The sequence below is a fragment of the Lithobates pipiens genome, unplaced genomic scaffold (assembly GCF_037356315.1).
Source record: "Lithobates pipiens isolate NorthernLeopardFrog02 unplaced genomic scaffold, aLitPip1_a1.2 Scaffold_8, whole genome shotgun sequence".
In the NCBI taxonomy this organism is placed as follows: Eukaryota; Metazoa; Chordata; class Amphibia; order Anura; family Ranidae; genus Lithobates; species Lithobates pipiens.
The window spans coordinates 185,374,159-185,391,030 of NW_027507903.1; the positions used below are offsets into that span (position 1 = coordinate 185,374,159).

Here is a 16,872-nt window from a genome sequence, read left to right on the forward strand (position 1 = left end):
ATCTACCACTCAATAAGAGGTTGTATAGGTATCCAGAATGTGAAAGCATAGCAAGACTAGAACAGGAGCCAGTATCATGGTATAAAGTCAAGGTGCAGTGGACAACCCCAAATGGAAATAATAAAATAATCAGCACCTGTGACAAAGAATTACAAATAAATCACAAAACCATATAGTGCAAAATACATTTTCAAAAGTTTAAAAAAATATTAAGTGGAATCCAAAATGCAAAAAGGATAGATTAGACTTCTCATAATCCTGAGCTATATGTGCAAAAGTAGCTTCAGGAATACCAGAGAGCTGTAGAAGAAACCATTTAACCATTTTTATCATAATATAAAATATATGATCATTTCTTTTTGAATGCTTAGTTGAGCACAACTCCTTCTCTTTTTTAAATTGTTCATATATTGCAAACCATAAATATAAAATTGAACACAAAATGAAAACGAAACTTAGGATATCGGTATGAAGTTCTGGCAGACAGTATGGTAAATTCACTAAGTTGCATTCATTATTTTATTTGCATTCATTATTTTACCATACAATTATAACATGAATAATAGAAAGGAAGTTGGAGCTTTGTATGAGGCAATTGGCAGCTAAACACCTGCATTTGTGGGGCCGCTTATTGCTCGGGGGGCTGCGACGCACACTTGGCGCCTTCGCCCTCCTCCCTCTTCGGGGGTGGGCGGTTCTGCTCGCTGTACATCTGCGCCACGCCCATCGCTTCATATTAGGCGTCACTCTGACATCACGATGCGTGCTTCTTTCCACACTTCAGCTGATTCATAGAGGGAGCTTCTCTGCACCATCACAGACGGCGGTGCCGCCCAGAGGTGGATGCCTCTCCTCCTCTATCGTGCCTAGTGTGCCGCTGGAGGTTACCCGTGGGTGGGCTTGATGCCCCAAGGATGCCCTACTGTTTATGCTTTTACCTGCACCCATGGTCACGTTTTAGATTTTGCGCATGTTGTCACCTGATACATTTATCCATGAGGTAGTCCCCTTGGTACATTTGGATTCTTTTTTGCTGTACACAATTTTTCGTTTCTTCAAGTATTCTGGTGTTCATATCCATGACTGTCTTACACACTTTGTACCTTTGCCTCATTCACTTGGGTAAGGTCCTTTGGTTCCTACTGGTATAATATCGTTCTCTTTTACTCCTTTTACTCACATCTTCTCACTGGATTTGGTCTTCACTTGGTTCACACCATCATTATTAGAAGCAAGCTCTGTATAGCATACCCCCCCTTTGTTTTCACAGACTCCCTTGGAGCCTTAGCTTGTGTTACCACCCACACCATATGGGGAACCTAACTTTCTGGTGAGTGTGTTTATGTTTGGGTGTTCACACCGTGTGCAGTGTGGCTTCCTCAGCTCCCGGACCAGACGACTCATTCCAGTGTCCGCCCTGGTTGCAGTTTTACATTTGTTTTCCAGTCCCGTGTAAGTAATGAGACTGTATCAATTTCCATTGCCTTTCCTTGATACTGGAGTTCTTACCAGAACTTACCAGTATCTAGATTTATTTGTTTTACAGACTAATGGATGCATCCATTCCTGATGAAGTGTCTTTACATGAAGCACGCAGATAGGATGCAACCTTATTTAATTATTCTATGAACTGTACTTCTTTCGACATTTACAATATGTAGTGACTTTTAATGTACTGCATACTAAGTGTGATTCTATACCCTCTTTTATGTGAATAAGATCATTTAGTCCTTGTGCCACTCATACATAGTCCCAACTTCCTTTCTATTATTCATTTGAACCAGGGATGAAGGCACATATTATATGTATACCTCATTTAAAGTCCCAAACCTTTTCCCTTCCTTCTTTTTGTTTACAATTATAACATGTTAAAAGAAATAAAATACATTTTTTGCCATGTAATACCCACCCATCATATTTATCCAGATTGACTTCATAAAGATTATCTCTAGCATGGTTTGCATATTCTGTCACTGTGAAGAAAATAAAAGATTACAGCACAGAAGAAACGATTTAGTTGTAAATGACATTTATCAGTTGACACCGAAGGATGCTGAATTTAATTTAGCAGTTTTCATAAAAGACAAAATGGGAACTATTCAAGTATGAACCTCACGTGTATAACAGCCTATGAAGCAAAGATTTATCGTTTACAAATTCCTCATTAAACACTCAAACAAAGAATCTTTTCAAAATCTAAATCTTTACTAAATATATATTTATGGTACAAACACATTATCATTTAAAAGCACACAACTGTATAATTGCAATTTAAGTGGACAAATGATCATATGATGAAAAAGCATTATGACAATTTAAAGCTACAAAATGAACATAATAAATGTTTTAAAGTCTTTATGTTAAACCAGACACACCTGTTCCTAAATTGAATAACACAAAAGGAATAGGAGGCATGTTAAACACATAGGGCCAGTTCACACCACATGCAGTCCAGTGCATTTTATTTCCTGCATTGGACTGTACTGGAGCACGGTAAAACACGTGAAAAAAATGCACTGGAACGCAGTACACAAACAAAAAAAAAAAACACAGGAGGAAGAAAAAAAAAAAAGCATCTGGTAATGCATCAAAAATGCACCGGGGCACACAAAAACCCATCAAAACCACGCTTGCAGAAAAGCATCCGTAACGGATCTGGAGTGCATTTTTGTGGTGTGAACCAGCCCATAATATATACAAACCACATCAAACTCATAGCACAACCTGATTTTTTTTTCTTGAGAAGTTTCTAAAAGTACTTTATTGCATATTTTAGCCAGAATCCTTCAGAAAACCTATTGATATTTTCCCCACATTACCCTTAGCAGCCAGAAAAAAACATTTTATCAGCATACAAAGACTATAATTTAAGCTAAACCTATTATATTTTAAGTATAATATTTAAAAACATTGTATAGCAACAACATAGTACATAAATTATACAGAATCTTAAAGAGGAGATCCAGACTCCTGCATAAACAAATAAAAAAGTCAGCAGCTACAAATACTGTAGCTGCTGCCTGTAAATTTTAGAGCACTCACCTGTCCAGGAATCCAGCGATGTCTTCACCCAAGCCGATTCTTCAATCGGCTATCAGATGCTGGCCTGCCATCTCCAGTTCCCTACTGCACATATCACATTGTGCTCTGTGAATCAGAGGACAGCGGTGGGAGGAGTCAAACCTGTCAAAACTAACCTGCTCCCCCCTAAAAGGTGCCAAATATGGCAGCGGAGGGAGGCAAACGAGCAAGACTTCCCCTTTTGGGTGGAGCTCCGCTTTAACATTAGTTTCTTCTGAGAGGTTTACAATCTAACAAATGTGCTAAAGTCATACAAGTACAAACACTAAGCAGAAGGTTAAATCAGTACTAAACCCAAAAACATATTGCAGCTTACCAAATCTTATATGTGGTGGCTGCATTTGTTTTTTCTTTAAGTGTTTTTTGCCTTTATTTTCACCTAGTAATCCGGTCAGGAAGTCCATTTTTCTATTTTCTTTAACAGACTGAGCTGTCCAACAAAAGTGGCAGTTCTTGCCTGAGCATATGCTGCTCTAAAACCTAGATATATCTTTTGGCATTGATGGTGGCTTTCCAGATGTGCAAGCCACCCATTCCATAGACAGTAATGCACCCCATACCATCAGAGATGCAGGCATTTGAATTAAATGCTGATGACAATCCAGAGGCTCCCTTTCATGTTTAGTAGGAGGAAGTGTCGCAAATGGTTGCCAAAAAATGCCTAACCACAGAACAGTTTTCCAATTTGCAACAGACAATTTTAAATGAGCTTCAGCCCAGAGAAGACGGTGGCATTTCTGGATAATGTTCAGCTATAGCTTCTTTGCATGACAGAGCTTTCTTGCATTTTTTGATGGAACGGGCAACTGTGTTCACAGACAGTTATTTTTTTTAAGCATTCCTGAGCAATGCAGTGATGTCCATCACAGAATCATGCCTGTTTTTAATGCAGTGCCATCTGAGGGCCCCAGGATTTTTATTATGTATTGTAGATGATGATATATTTAAAGTATTTGCAATTTTATTTTGAGCAACATTTGAAATTGTTTTGCCCAGTTCAGACTGAAGCTGCTTCTACTCCTTACATGAGGGTTTTATGTGATGTGTGGCTCTTGGGATGTTTTTCCATTCTTCATAAACTTCTATGGAGCCCTTGCCCTGCTTGCACTCCAAGCAGCTGACCGCAATTTAAGACCTACCTGAGCCTGAAGGGGCACCCTTAAGTTTTTGGATGGGGTCACATTGTGAACTTTTTTGAAACAAGTTGCTGCCATAAATTTTAAAACATTTTTTTCCTTAAAATGGTACATTCTTACTGTTTAAACATTTGAGATGTCTTCTATTCTCTTTTGTGAATAAAATATGGGTTTATGAGATGTGCAAATAATTGCATTCTGTTTTTATGTCCAACTTTTTTGGAATTGAGATTGTATGAATGCTTGGCCTGGGCAAGTATTGAAGCAAGAGAGTCAATTATGACAAGTAGTATTTTCAGAAGGAGAGGTCAGCACTGGCAATCTGTGTGTTACTCCTCATGGCCAGTTACCTTTAACACCCTGGCACCTGTGCCTTTTGGCCCTTTAAGGGGTTTCAGATGCTCGGAGGTGGAGCAGGGTTTATGTTCGTGTAACCTCCATGATTGGCTGTCACATGATCCAAAAGCTTCCAAATGCAAGAAGTGATCAGAAACGTTTAGCTGCCGGTAACTGTGCCGAAGCATGCATTGGCGAGTGCTCTCTGCACGGCTGTGTCTGCAAATCGGTAGGCAAATAAGCGGCCTCTCAGTGCAAAGGCCCACCCGCCAATAGGCCGCATGTTTGCATACCGTCAACACCTAGGGGTTAAGATAAGGAACGCGCTTTATTATTGCCATAAATTAGCTTATGTACCATACATCCTCCAGTGTTCATGGCTGTGGTTTTAGAAGTGATGAAAGACCATGCTTCTTACCAATGACATCTGTAGTGATAGAGGCAAGACTGAACAATGGAGCCACCTTCTTCTCATAGATCTGCCTTCCTTTTTTCTTTCCACCATATGGATTTATATAAACTAGTAAGTGCTTTGGTCTACAAGCTGTAAGAAAACAAATATTCCTTTAAAATATGGATTTGGCTGTAATTATTTTTTCCCAGTATTCCCAGCTAGTCTAACTTTACAAATGGAAAAAAAGTAGTGTTACATCAAGTTTTCTACTTTACCTACAGCTTTATTCTAGTCCATCTAATAATTTATTGCTATTTAAAATGTGGCAATTCCTGTAGGCTTTCAGCCATCTTGCACCCTAATTCTATTCAGATATATATTGTTCTTGGCTGACTTAAGCTGAGGAAATAATGGTAAAATAAATCCTTCACCTATCAATGAGCTCATAAACATACTATATTATACTAAGAACTAGCAAAAACATAAACCTACCACTTGCTGGTTTGTGACTTATCAATGGTAATGATTTTAAAGTGAACCTATGACCAGGTTAAGAAAATCATTCAAACAAGCCCTTGTTGATAAAGGTAGCTGCAGCCACTGCGGGGCAGTGAATTCTCAAACTTCACAGTAATACTTGGGCTTTATGGCTTTAAGAGTGTTATTCATGCACACCACATTAGGCTATTATTTTTTTGAGCTTCAGTGTCTAGGAGCAAAAAAACATGTTTTTGTAGTCTTTTGGAGCGTTGTCTAGCAGAAATTTTTCATCCAGATTTTATAGCATTTTTTGAGCTCATAAAAAAAAAAAATGCTAGTATGCTTGGGTAGAAGTCATTCAAGTATTGCTCTCAGGCAAGCTAAGCTCCCCCAGTCTCATCAGTCACTCAGCAGCCTTCTCATATCTAATGTAAACACAGATCAGGTGCTATGGGAGGGGAGATGGGTGAGCTGAGCTGCCAGAGGAGGACTTGATGAGCCAAAGAAAGCAATAAAATTCCCACTTTCTAAAAAGAATAAATAATTTTTGGCTATAGTTCTATTTTCAAAAGGTACAAAATAGGACAAATAGAGGCCAAAACGTAAAACATTTATTTTTTTAGCATTTACTATATTTATCATGTTCAGTTTGAACACATCAACTTGAGGCCCCACTTACACCTGTGTTTTGCAGTAACGCGTGCAGAAATGTGCCCTTCTGAACACATTTAAGCAATGAATGTCACACTTGGGGTGCATCGATTGTTCATGACATCCCAAACGCAGCTAGGAAATGCGCATTTTGGCCACATGTCAAATGTGCGGTAAAAAGACAGGTGTACCTCACTGCCCGAAAAGATGCTGGAGCTTATTTTGGAGGGTTTGTCACGCATAGGGCAGCCCATTGAAATGTGCTGGCCTAGGCGGTCACACAAAACCAAGCTCCTTGTAAAGGTAGCTGTGACAACAGCACTGTTCTGCTCCTGGCTTGAGCATAAAGCAAAGCTTTCGGAGGGGCCCTCCTGCAGAAAGCTGGAGGAAGGAGCGTAAACAAGACCAGTCAACCTGTACAACAGAGAGTGCAGCAGAGACAGGTCTGTGTCACAGTTCCATTCAGGGTCACTGCACAGATTTGTAAGAAATACACAAAACACTAGCATTCAAGTAAGAAAACCATCTCTTTTACTGAAACAATATTTGCCTTGTTGTTCTGAAGTCTGCAAGTTGCTATCTTGTAAACCACTTATCAGTGTTCACTTAGAACCTTGCACAGGTCTACATTCTTTTTAATAAAGGGGATTTTTATTTCACATAGTGGTATACTCCAAGGAGTTAAAATACATTGTATGAAGTCTGACAGTTGACAAGCCAGAAAAGACTTGAGGTAACTTCAGGTATTTCTGACTCTCAAACTGAAGTGCTAGAATCTTTTTTTTTTTTTTTTTTTGGAAAAGGTAGAATTTTCAAGTTGAACTATTCAGATATAAACAAAAAACAAAACAGTTTTTGTATACTATAGAACATACTCTGTTGCTCAAGTAGATCATTAAGTGCTTGCAACCAATGGCAACACAGAAGCTCGTCACTGCACCAGAAAGTCACTGCTTTGCACCGCCACCGATGTTTCTTCGATCTCTGTACATAGTGCACTAAAAACACAGAAAATGTTATTATAAAATGTTCCCATCACTGTAAAAAGGATAGAAAAATAGATAGATACTGATCGGCCGTAACATTATGACGACCACCCACCTAATATTGAGATATTTAGTAGGTCCCCCTTTTGCCACCAAAACAGCCCTGATACAATGAGGCATGGACTCCATGGACTCTGAAAGTATGCTGTGGTGTCTTGCACCAAGGTGTTTGTAGCAGATCTTTTAAGTCAAGTAGGTTGCACAGGTGGGGCAGGGCACATTATCCTGCTGAAAGAGGCAACTGCCATCAGAAAATACGATCAACCTACTACCACCAGGCCCAAATAAATCAAGACTGAAGTACTGTGCGCTCTGACTCCTTTCTATGGGAACCATTATTAAGTTTTTTAACAATTTAAGCTAAATTAGTTATTCTATGGGATTGGACTACACAGCTAGCCTTTGCTCCCCATATGCATCAATGAGCATTGGCCACCCGTGTTCTTGCCACTAGTTTACCAGTTCTATTTCCTTGGACAACTTTTGGTAGGTCCTCACCACCGCAGACTGGAAACATCTAATGCCGCGTACACACGAACGGTTTTTCTGTCAGAATAAACTCTGACGGTCTTTCCAATAGAGTTCCACTGAAACAGACTTGCCTACACACGATCACACCAAAGTCCGTTCATTTTGGAACACGATGACGAATGACGGGACTAGAAAAAGGAAGTTCAATGGCCAATAGCTGCCCTGGAGTCGTTTTTGGTCCTTCGGAATAGCATACAAACAAATGGTTTTCCCAATAGGAATCGATTCCCTCAGAAAGATTTAAAACATGTTCGATTTCTAGGTCCGTCAGAATTTTTTGAAAAAAAAAAAAAAGTCATATGAAGCCCACACATGATCGGAATATCAGAAGAAATTATTCTGTCTGACCTTTTCTGCCAGAAAATCCGGTCATGTGTATGGGGAACTAGAAAAGATGCAATTTTGGAGTTGTTCTAACCCAGTCGACTAGGCATTACAATTCAGCCTTTGTCAAAGTTTCTCAAATCTTTATCTTGCCCTTTTATTCGGCTTTCAGAACATAATTTTCCAGGACAATATGTTCATGTGCTGCCTAATATATCCCACCCACTTTTAGATGCCATTATAGAAATATATGCAACATTATTTCCCTTAACCTGGCAGTGGTCATAATGTCACGGCTAATCGGTGTAGATATACACACATAGTATAAGATCATTTAGAATCACAGCATTTAGGTAGAAGATGTAAGAAGAAATACCAGACCTAAAATAAGCACACCCAACTTTAAGATTATTCCTATGAATTGAAGTAAAGTGAAACGTAATGGTCCAAAAAATTATAGTCAGCACAGTTCTTTGGTAGAAGAGTATGTCTCATTTGCCAAAAAAAAGTTAATTTATACCTTTTTTTTTTTGTTGTTGTTGTTTTTGCAGTGACTGCCATGCAGTGTTATGCCAAACAACAGACTAATGTTGAAATAATGAAACCCCAGATAACATTTTTGAGAGTTGCATCATTACTGGCTACACAATGGTTGAACAACAAATACACCAGTAGAGGAGCAGAAGGCAACAGAGGACACCAAAAGTAAGCTTGTCATAATATGCAAGTAAACTGTGCATAGTTGCACCTTAGGCCGCGTACACACGCGCGGACTGTTCGCCCAACTTTGTCCGCTGAACAGTGTTTGGGCGGACAGTCCGCTCGTGTGTGGGCTTTCAGCGGACAGTTTCAGCGGACAGTTTGACGAACAAGGTTTTTCGGAAATTCCGTAAAACTGTCCGCTGAAACCTTGTTTGAGCGAACAGTCCGCCCGTGTGTAGGCTTGTTCGTCAAACTAAGTTCCGCGCATGCTCAGAAAGGATTTACACGCCGAAAGTTATAATGCAGTGTATAGGACGTCGTATTTTTCGTCCCGTCGTACGTGCCGTTCACGTCATCGCGCACGGTTTCAGCAAACTGTTCATCCGTCGTGTGTGGCCATGTCCGTCCATGCTAAGTTTGAGCGGACTGTTTGCCGAAACTGTTTGACGGACAAAGTTGGGCGAACAGTCCCCGCGTGTGTACGCGGCCTTAGAGAAAATGCTCCCTTCACCACTAGCCTCAGTTCTACTTTAAAGTGAACCTGTGAGTACAGGACAAGAAACATGCTATAAAATGACCAAAAATGCTAGTTATCTGGCTGCCACAATTGATACCTTGATTTTCTGACCCAGAAAAAGTCTGTGGCATGCGAGTCAGAATTGTCAGAATGAAATTAGAATTCCTGATTAGCATGCTTGCTTCAGGTTATGCCGCGTACACACGATCAAACAATCCGGTGGAAAAGTCCGGCAAACTCAAGTCCGCCAAACAATCCCCCCCGTGTGTAGCCTCCGGCATACTTTTTTGACCCGACAGTACGGCGGACTTAGAATTTCGGTTTGCACAACAATCTGCCCGCCGTACTCGCATTTCGGCGGACAATCCAGCCGTGTGTGTGCCAGTCCGCCGTACTTTTGAAATGAGCGGACTTTTCCCGCCCGGAGAAAAGTCCGCTCATTTCGAGCGGGTCTCCAGGTAGGCGGGGCCTGCGAAGGAGACGTCGCTGGCCCCGCCGCCTGGTATGGACTTAAAGGGGAATCCCAACGCCGAAAAAAAACGGCGTGGGGGTCCCCCCCCCAAGTCCACAACAGACCCTTGTCCGAGCCCGCTACCCGGCCGGCCAGGAAAGGGGGGCGAGCGAGCGCCCCCCCCCCTCCTGAGCCGTACACAACACACGAGATAAAATACTTTATTGCACAGCTCCGAGGGTATTCCGTCTTCGGGGGTCTTCTTGCCGGACTCCTCAGCTATCTTCTTGTAGCTCTTTTACTAGCGGAGGAGCCCGGCATTCTTCTTCGTCGCCGCGGCCTCTTCTTCCGACTTCGGGGGTCTTGTCCCCCTCTTCCGGTCTTCTGTCGCCGCTGCCGCCTTTCGTTCTTCTTCTTCTTCTTCTTCTCCAGGAGATGTTGACTCGACGATCTCTCCGGCCGCAATGCCAGGGACGCCCTGCGCTGCCACTTATATAGGGACAAGGGGCGGTGTCACATGGCTTTATGTCACATGGGTTGGTCACATGGGTTGATGTCACATGGGGACTGTGACATCGTAAGGGGGCGGGGTCACCATGTGACACCAACCCATGTGACATAAAGCCATGTGACACCGCCCCTTGTCCCTATATAAATGGCCGCACAGCGCGTCCCTGGCATTGTGGCCGGAGAGAGCGTCGAGTCAACATCTCCAGGAGAAGAAGGAGAAGAAGAAGAAGAAGAAGAAGAACGGAAGGCGGCAGCGGCGACAGAAGACCGGGCCACCGCCTGTAAAAGAGCTATAAGAAGGCGCGGTGGCCCGGCAGAAGAACCGAAGAGGGGGACAAGACCCCCGAAGTCGGAAGAGGCCGCGGCGACGAAGAAGAATGCCGGGCTCCTCCGCTAGTAAAAGAGCTACAAGAAGATAGCGGAGGAGTCCGGCGAGAAGACCCCCGAAGACGGAAGACCCCCGGAGCTGTGCAATAAAGTATTTTATCTCGTGTGTTGTGTTTTTTTTTGTACTCTTATTTTACAGGTGAATGGGTAGGGGTACATTGTACCCCGTACTCATTCACATAGGGTGGGGGGCCGGTATCCGGGGGCCCCCTTATTAAAGGGGGCTCCCGGATTCCGATAAGCCCCTCGCCCGCAGACCCCGACAACCAACGGCCAGGGTTGTCGGGAAGAGGTCCTTGTCCTCATCAACATGGGGACAAGGTGCTTTGGGGTGGGGGGGCCGCGCGGCCCCCCTTCCCCAAGGCACCCCCCATGTTGAGGGCACGCGGCCTGGTACGGCTCAGGGGGGGGGGCGCTCGCTCGCCCCCCTTTCCTGGCCGGCCGGGTAGCGTGCTCGGACAAGGGTCTGTTGTGGACTTGGGGGGACCCCACGCCGATTTTTTTCGGCGTTGGGGGTTCCCCTTTAAGTCCATACCAGGCGGCGGGGCCAGCGACGTCTCCTTCGCGGGCCCCGCCTACCTGGGGACGCGCTCGAAATGAGCGGACTTTCCTCCGTGTGTGGGCGAGTCCGTTCATTTCTAAAGTACGGCGGACTTAGTACGCCGTATTAGTCCGCTGAAAAAGTGCCGTGTGTGGGCAAGTAGCCCGTTCGAAAATTCCGACGGACAGTTTGGCGGACGTCCGCCAGACTAAGTACGTCGGACAGGCGGCTACGTGTGTACGCGGCTTTAGTGGTGCAAAGTATTAAGATTATTGAATCAACATGAGAGTCAAGAAATTAACATTTTCAGAAGGATTCCTCAGTACAGGTTTCCTTTAAGCTGCCACTTTTGGACCTGAAGTAAAATTGCATGATTTTACACAAAACATGTAAAAGGAACACTGAAATCATAATTAAAGTGTAACTAAAGGCATGTTTTGGCTAGAGTGGAGAGGGATTAGAACTCCTGTCAGCTTTTATTGCTGTCTGTGCCCCCATTAGGTAGATTCATCCCATTATCATTGAAACTGAAAGTAAAAGAAAATGCAAAAATTTGTGTTTACACCAGAACAGTAATAGGGGGGGAATCAACCAACAGAGACACTAGTTTTGGTGACCTTGGTTTCAGCCTGAGATTCTCTCAATTTGGAAGGAATTCCTCTTACTTCCTGTTTTGGTTCACATGAAGTGAAGAGAAATCTCTGATACGGGAAAAAAAACCTGACAGGTGTTAAAACCCTGCCTCCCTCTATTTCCTTTCTCTAAAATGAAAAAAAAAAATCCTTTAGTTCTACTTTAATTCTAGAGCAATGTATTAATGGAAAATACAGTTATTTTATGTTTAAATATTTTCCAACACATAGCAGGGACACTTTTTTTTGCAAATCCTACGACCAGTGATGGCAAACCTTGGCACCCCAGATGTTTTGGAAGTACATTTCCCATGATGCTCATGCACTCTGCAGTGTAGTAGAGCATCATGGGAAATGTATTTCCAAAACATCTGGGGTGCCAAGGTTCACCATCACTGTCATAGACCATCTAAAGCCAAGAAAGCTCACAGGAAAGACTGGCCTCATGCTTGGTATTTTGGCTACTTTAATTATACTTTATACATCAATTGGACAATGACATCTCCCTGTGAAATGAGAGTTCCTTACTGCTCAAAATTTAACTATAAAAGTATAATGTTGGTTGTTAGGACTTAATAATGATGTCAGTGAAGGTCAAGTCCCAGAAACGAGGAAAAACTAAATTTTTCTAAAATAGTTCAATATGGAATTGAAAACAGGTTTCAGTGACATGTGGTTTAACTTTTCGAAGGATCAATGCACAAGTCATAATTGATTGCATAGACAACTTGAGACGACCAAGCATATTTTATCACAGGCTGTACCCATTTCATTTATTACTATATAGAAATCCAAAGGTGTGGGTTTTCACAAAATTCAATACATTAATAAAATTGGATAAAATATTAGGAAATAATTAGCCAGTAAACGGACTTTCTATCATATGATCTAAGCAGAGAGCAAAATTGTGGCTTCCGCCCACGATGCCTAGGTTAAGGCAGGACCATAGACCGTTTTCTTTCCTGCAACCCATCAGTCTTGATGAGGGAATCTCTCCCCCGGAGCTATTGTGTTCTTCCGGCAGGAGGGGCACAGGTAGCCATCCATGCCAGAAGACCACACAGATTATTGCTGTCTGCTATAGCAGCTGGCAATAATCACATGTAAAAATCAAACATGCTGGTTGTACCCAAGTTGATCGATGCATTAACTTGAGCACAATCAGCCTGTCCATAGACGGTTCAACTCTCAGCAGGGATCAGGTGAGGTCATAATACATTTGGTGAGATCCTTGAGAACATTATGAATGCACATTGTGCTGTAGTTTCCTCTAACGAGATCTGAAATACTCATGGTTCCCAGGATTTCGCAAGAAGGACTGTCACATCACAGTGTAGAAACTGGGTGCAAGACAAGTATATTTTCTAATTATTTTTCTCCATGTTTAATACAGTGATTTAATATTAGTGTACCTACATAATAGGGAGACCAATCAAGGTGGAAGGTCTGCTTTAAACACAGACGAAGACAAAAAAACATATTCCCCTTAATTAAGGTGTCAGCACAGGTAGTTGGCATACACCTGCGACCATTTTTACCGAATTTTACCCTTTCTAGTAAATTTCAGATGTTACTAGGTTTTATGATGTGCATAATCACAGCATATCATTTTGATAAATATGGTACAATTACATTATCTGGTTTAAAAGGACAAGAAAAACCTTTACCAGTAAATGCATGAGGTTTGCACATGTGTTTCCACTGCATGCCGTAGTGCTTCTCATCAATTTCCGCTTCTTCAACTGAAACAATCTCTGATACAGGGACAATATGACCAGCTGCAAAACAGAGAAAAAGAATGTAACAAACCAAGATGTTATTAGTCCTGACAAAGACAAACTACAGGCCACTTGCATGGCAGCCTGCCTAGCACGGCATGAACTAAAGATCTGTTAAGTTATGCTTGTCAAGATGTTTGGCTAAAGTAAAACATGTAAAATGCGTATGAAGACAATTCACATGACATAACACAATTACATGAGTACAATAGTTAAAAGCTTCCTAGCTTACCCACGTTATAATTATACACCACAGTGCACCATCAGACTTAATGTTTTTATGAGCATTGTTGACGTGCCAAATTAAAGACCTATTATTAAATTATGTACAGTTGCCTCAGCACATAGAACTACACAGATTATCTTTGAAAAAATATACTGTCCGCTTATCAAACCAACTTTACCAGTATCAACTTTTTAAACAGTCAATGAATAAATTATCAATCAACAATATAAATGTGAAGTTACAAGGAAGATTACTATATGCCAATAGGCAGAGCATAAGATGGGTCTGTTTAACATGCTGAAGATTCTTAACCCGAGAATGATCACATGCATCTTAAGCTTTATGACGTGTCCAGACACCTATAAAAGACTGAAAGATTTCCCTGGAAGAAATATACCAGAATTAGTAGCTTTTAATTAACATCTACAGTTATATCTAATCCACAAGACAAGATAGACTTGTTTGGGTTTGCACCCTATATAATGTATAGTGTTCTAAACCAAAGTGGCAACTGTCCCAATTTTTTAACAAGCTTATAGTTTATTCACTTGACCTCTGGAAGATTTTAACAAATACATCTTTCTTCAAAAATTTAGGCCAAAGTGTATTCTGCTACATTTCTTTGGTAAAAAAAAAAAAAATTGCCCAAACCAGTGTATATTATTTAGCTTGTGTGAAAGTTATAAAATTGATCATTCCCGATGTACTGACAGCCTATCTCATAACCATAGCTAAACCAAAACGCTAGCAAAAATTAAGCCTGCTAAATAAGTTATGCTCTATATAACTTGATAGACCTAAAATGATTGTAGTTTGTGTTACAATAATATTCAGGCTGTCAGATCATACTCTAACAATAGGGTCTTTCAGGGCTTTTTTTCAGCGGGAATGCAGGGAAACGCAGTTCCAGCACCTCCAGCACCAAATGTATGTAATAGCAAAGGATGCGCTGGAGGGTCTATTAATGCTGTCTGCCTGGGGATTTATGGTCACTTGTGGGATCTGTTTTTGTGTGAGTGTCTATTATTGGTTGTGGGGAATCTGTTGTTGCTGGGGGGGGGTCTTATGGTGCTTGTAGGGATCTACTGCTAAGGGAGAGGTCTATTGTTGCTGGTTGCTTGAGGGTCTATTAATAATGACCACTGGGAGATCTGTTGATGCTGCTGGGTGGGGCAGGGTCTAATGTTGTTGAGGTGGATCTTTTGTTGCTGAGGGTGGTATTTTGTTGTGCATGGTCCCTTGTTTCTGTGTGTGTGTGTGGGGGGGGGGGGTCTATTGTTGTGTGGAAAACTATTGTTACTGGGGGGGAAACAATTGTTACTGGAGTGAGGACCACTGTTGCTGGGGGAGTCTATTGTGTGAGGATCTATTGTTGCTGGGGTGGGGTCTATTATTGCTGGGAGGGGACTCTATTGTTGCTTGGGAGGATATAGTATTACTGGGGTGGGGTCTATTGTTGCTGGCTGCAGTGCCTCTATTTGTACTGCTTTTCTGTTATTAGACAAGAACAAATTCCATTCAAATTATTTAGCAAATGATACTTGGGGCAGTACTGAGAGGTGGGTAGGGGGTGGAATCAAGGGATGGTGCTTGGAGGTGGGTAGGGGGTGGAATCAAGGGACAGTGCTTGGAGGTGGGTAGGGGGTGGAATCAAGGGACAGTGCTTGGAGGTGGGTAGGGGGTGGAATCAAGGGACAGTGCCTGGAGGTGGGTAGGGGGTTGAATCAAGGGACAGTGCCTGGAGGTCGGTAGGGGGTGGAATCAAGGGACAGTGCCTGGAGGTCGGTAGGGGGTGGAATCAAGGGACAGTGCCTGGAGGTCGGTAGGGGGTGGAATCAAGGGACAGTGCCTGGAGGTCGGTAGGGGGTGGAATCAAGGGATGGTACTTGGGAGGTGGGTAGGGGTGGAGACAAGGGGGGGGGGACTCAGAAGGGTGGAGTTCCTCCACCTATTCTCTGAGGAAAAAAAGCCCTGGGGTCTTGGGATACATGTAGGCAGCCAACATAAGGCATATGACAGTGGCATTTAAACACATTAATAGCACTTCACATTTACTCAAAACATATACTTTATACTTGTTTGGTGATTAGATTTCAAGGTTAAAGTTTCAATATATTATATTTATAAAACTACATTTTCCAAATAAACAAAAGTTAACCATGATTTCCTTGTTGCCTCCATTCTTCTTAATGTGGTAGTGAACACTACCTTTTGTGAGAGGAAAAATCAAATAGGCAAACATAATTAAATCACACAATGTGATTAGACTTGCTAAGTAAATGTAGTTCTACAAGCACCAGAAAGACAAAAGAAATGCCTTTTAATATGAAAAAAATGTGATAGAAAAATCAAAGCTTGCAAATATACAACCACATCACAACATACAAAGAAAGCTATTCAAAACGGAGAATTACCAAACTACTACCGATGTAAAATGATAGGAAATCTTTTTTAATATTAGAAAAAATAAACAGAGGCTCACTCAGTGAAGACACAAAATGAGGTGCTATACTTGGATGCGCATAAGTGGAATCTAATTGAATCAGAACTAAACTGGCATATTGTGCACACATACTCAGCCTATTCGTACATGATGGCAATCTTACCTTGCAAAGTATCCAGCGATGCAATATTTTTGCCATTGCTGTAATTTTCCCTGACTTATTCTAGGTTTATGCCCCGTTCACATATGGGTGATTTGGAATCATGGGCAGAATTTCTGCGATTCTGCCCGTGATTCAAAATCACGGCAAAAACTAGCAATGCATATTTGGATACCATGGTTGAGTGACAAAACATGTGTAAATCACTGCAAACCACAAGTGCAAAATCACTCCTGGCTCTGGGTCAAAATTTAGTCTCGGAGCTTCTTTGTTCTGCACATTGGGCAGCCCATTCAAGTGACATGTTTCTGCATAAGAATCACACAGGGAGTTTGAACAAGCCCTTGGAATCTTTGATTGTCTTGATTGGTCAGGCTGGGATAATACAACTCCTGCGCACGGGAGTTAGAGAGTCTAAGTCATAGCCCTTTCACACTAGGACGGTGGGAGCGGCATCATTTTAGCAGCACTTTTTGGTTGCTAGCAGGGAGCTTTTAACCGCCGCTAGCAGCTGGAAAAAAAAAAGAGTTAAAAAGCACCCACGCT

The 16,872-nt window shown here is 42.0% G+C and overlaps 1 protein-coding gene across 1 annotated transcript in view; it reads right to left on the bottom strand.

Annotated features, from left to right (window-relative positions):
• The window catches only part of CERK (ceramide kinase), a 132,358-nt gene that overhangs the window by 58,689 nt on the left and 56,797 nt on the right, over positions 1-16,872 (bottom strand). Inside the window, exons 3-6 of the mRNA XM_077470446.1 lie at positions 13,387-13,497; positions 6,954-7,076; positions 4,972-5,097; positions 1,910-1,973 (exon numbers count right to left, since the gene is read on the bottom strand). Coding sequence (XP_077326572.1) covers positions 1,910-1,973; positions 4,972-5,097; positions 6,954-7,076; positions 13,387-13,497 — 424 coding nt within the window. The remainder of the gene's footprint in view (positions 1-1,909; positions 1,974-4,971; positions 5,098-6,953; positions 7,077-13,386; positions 13,498-16,872) is intronic.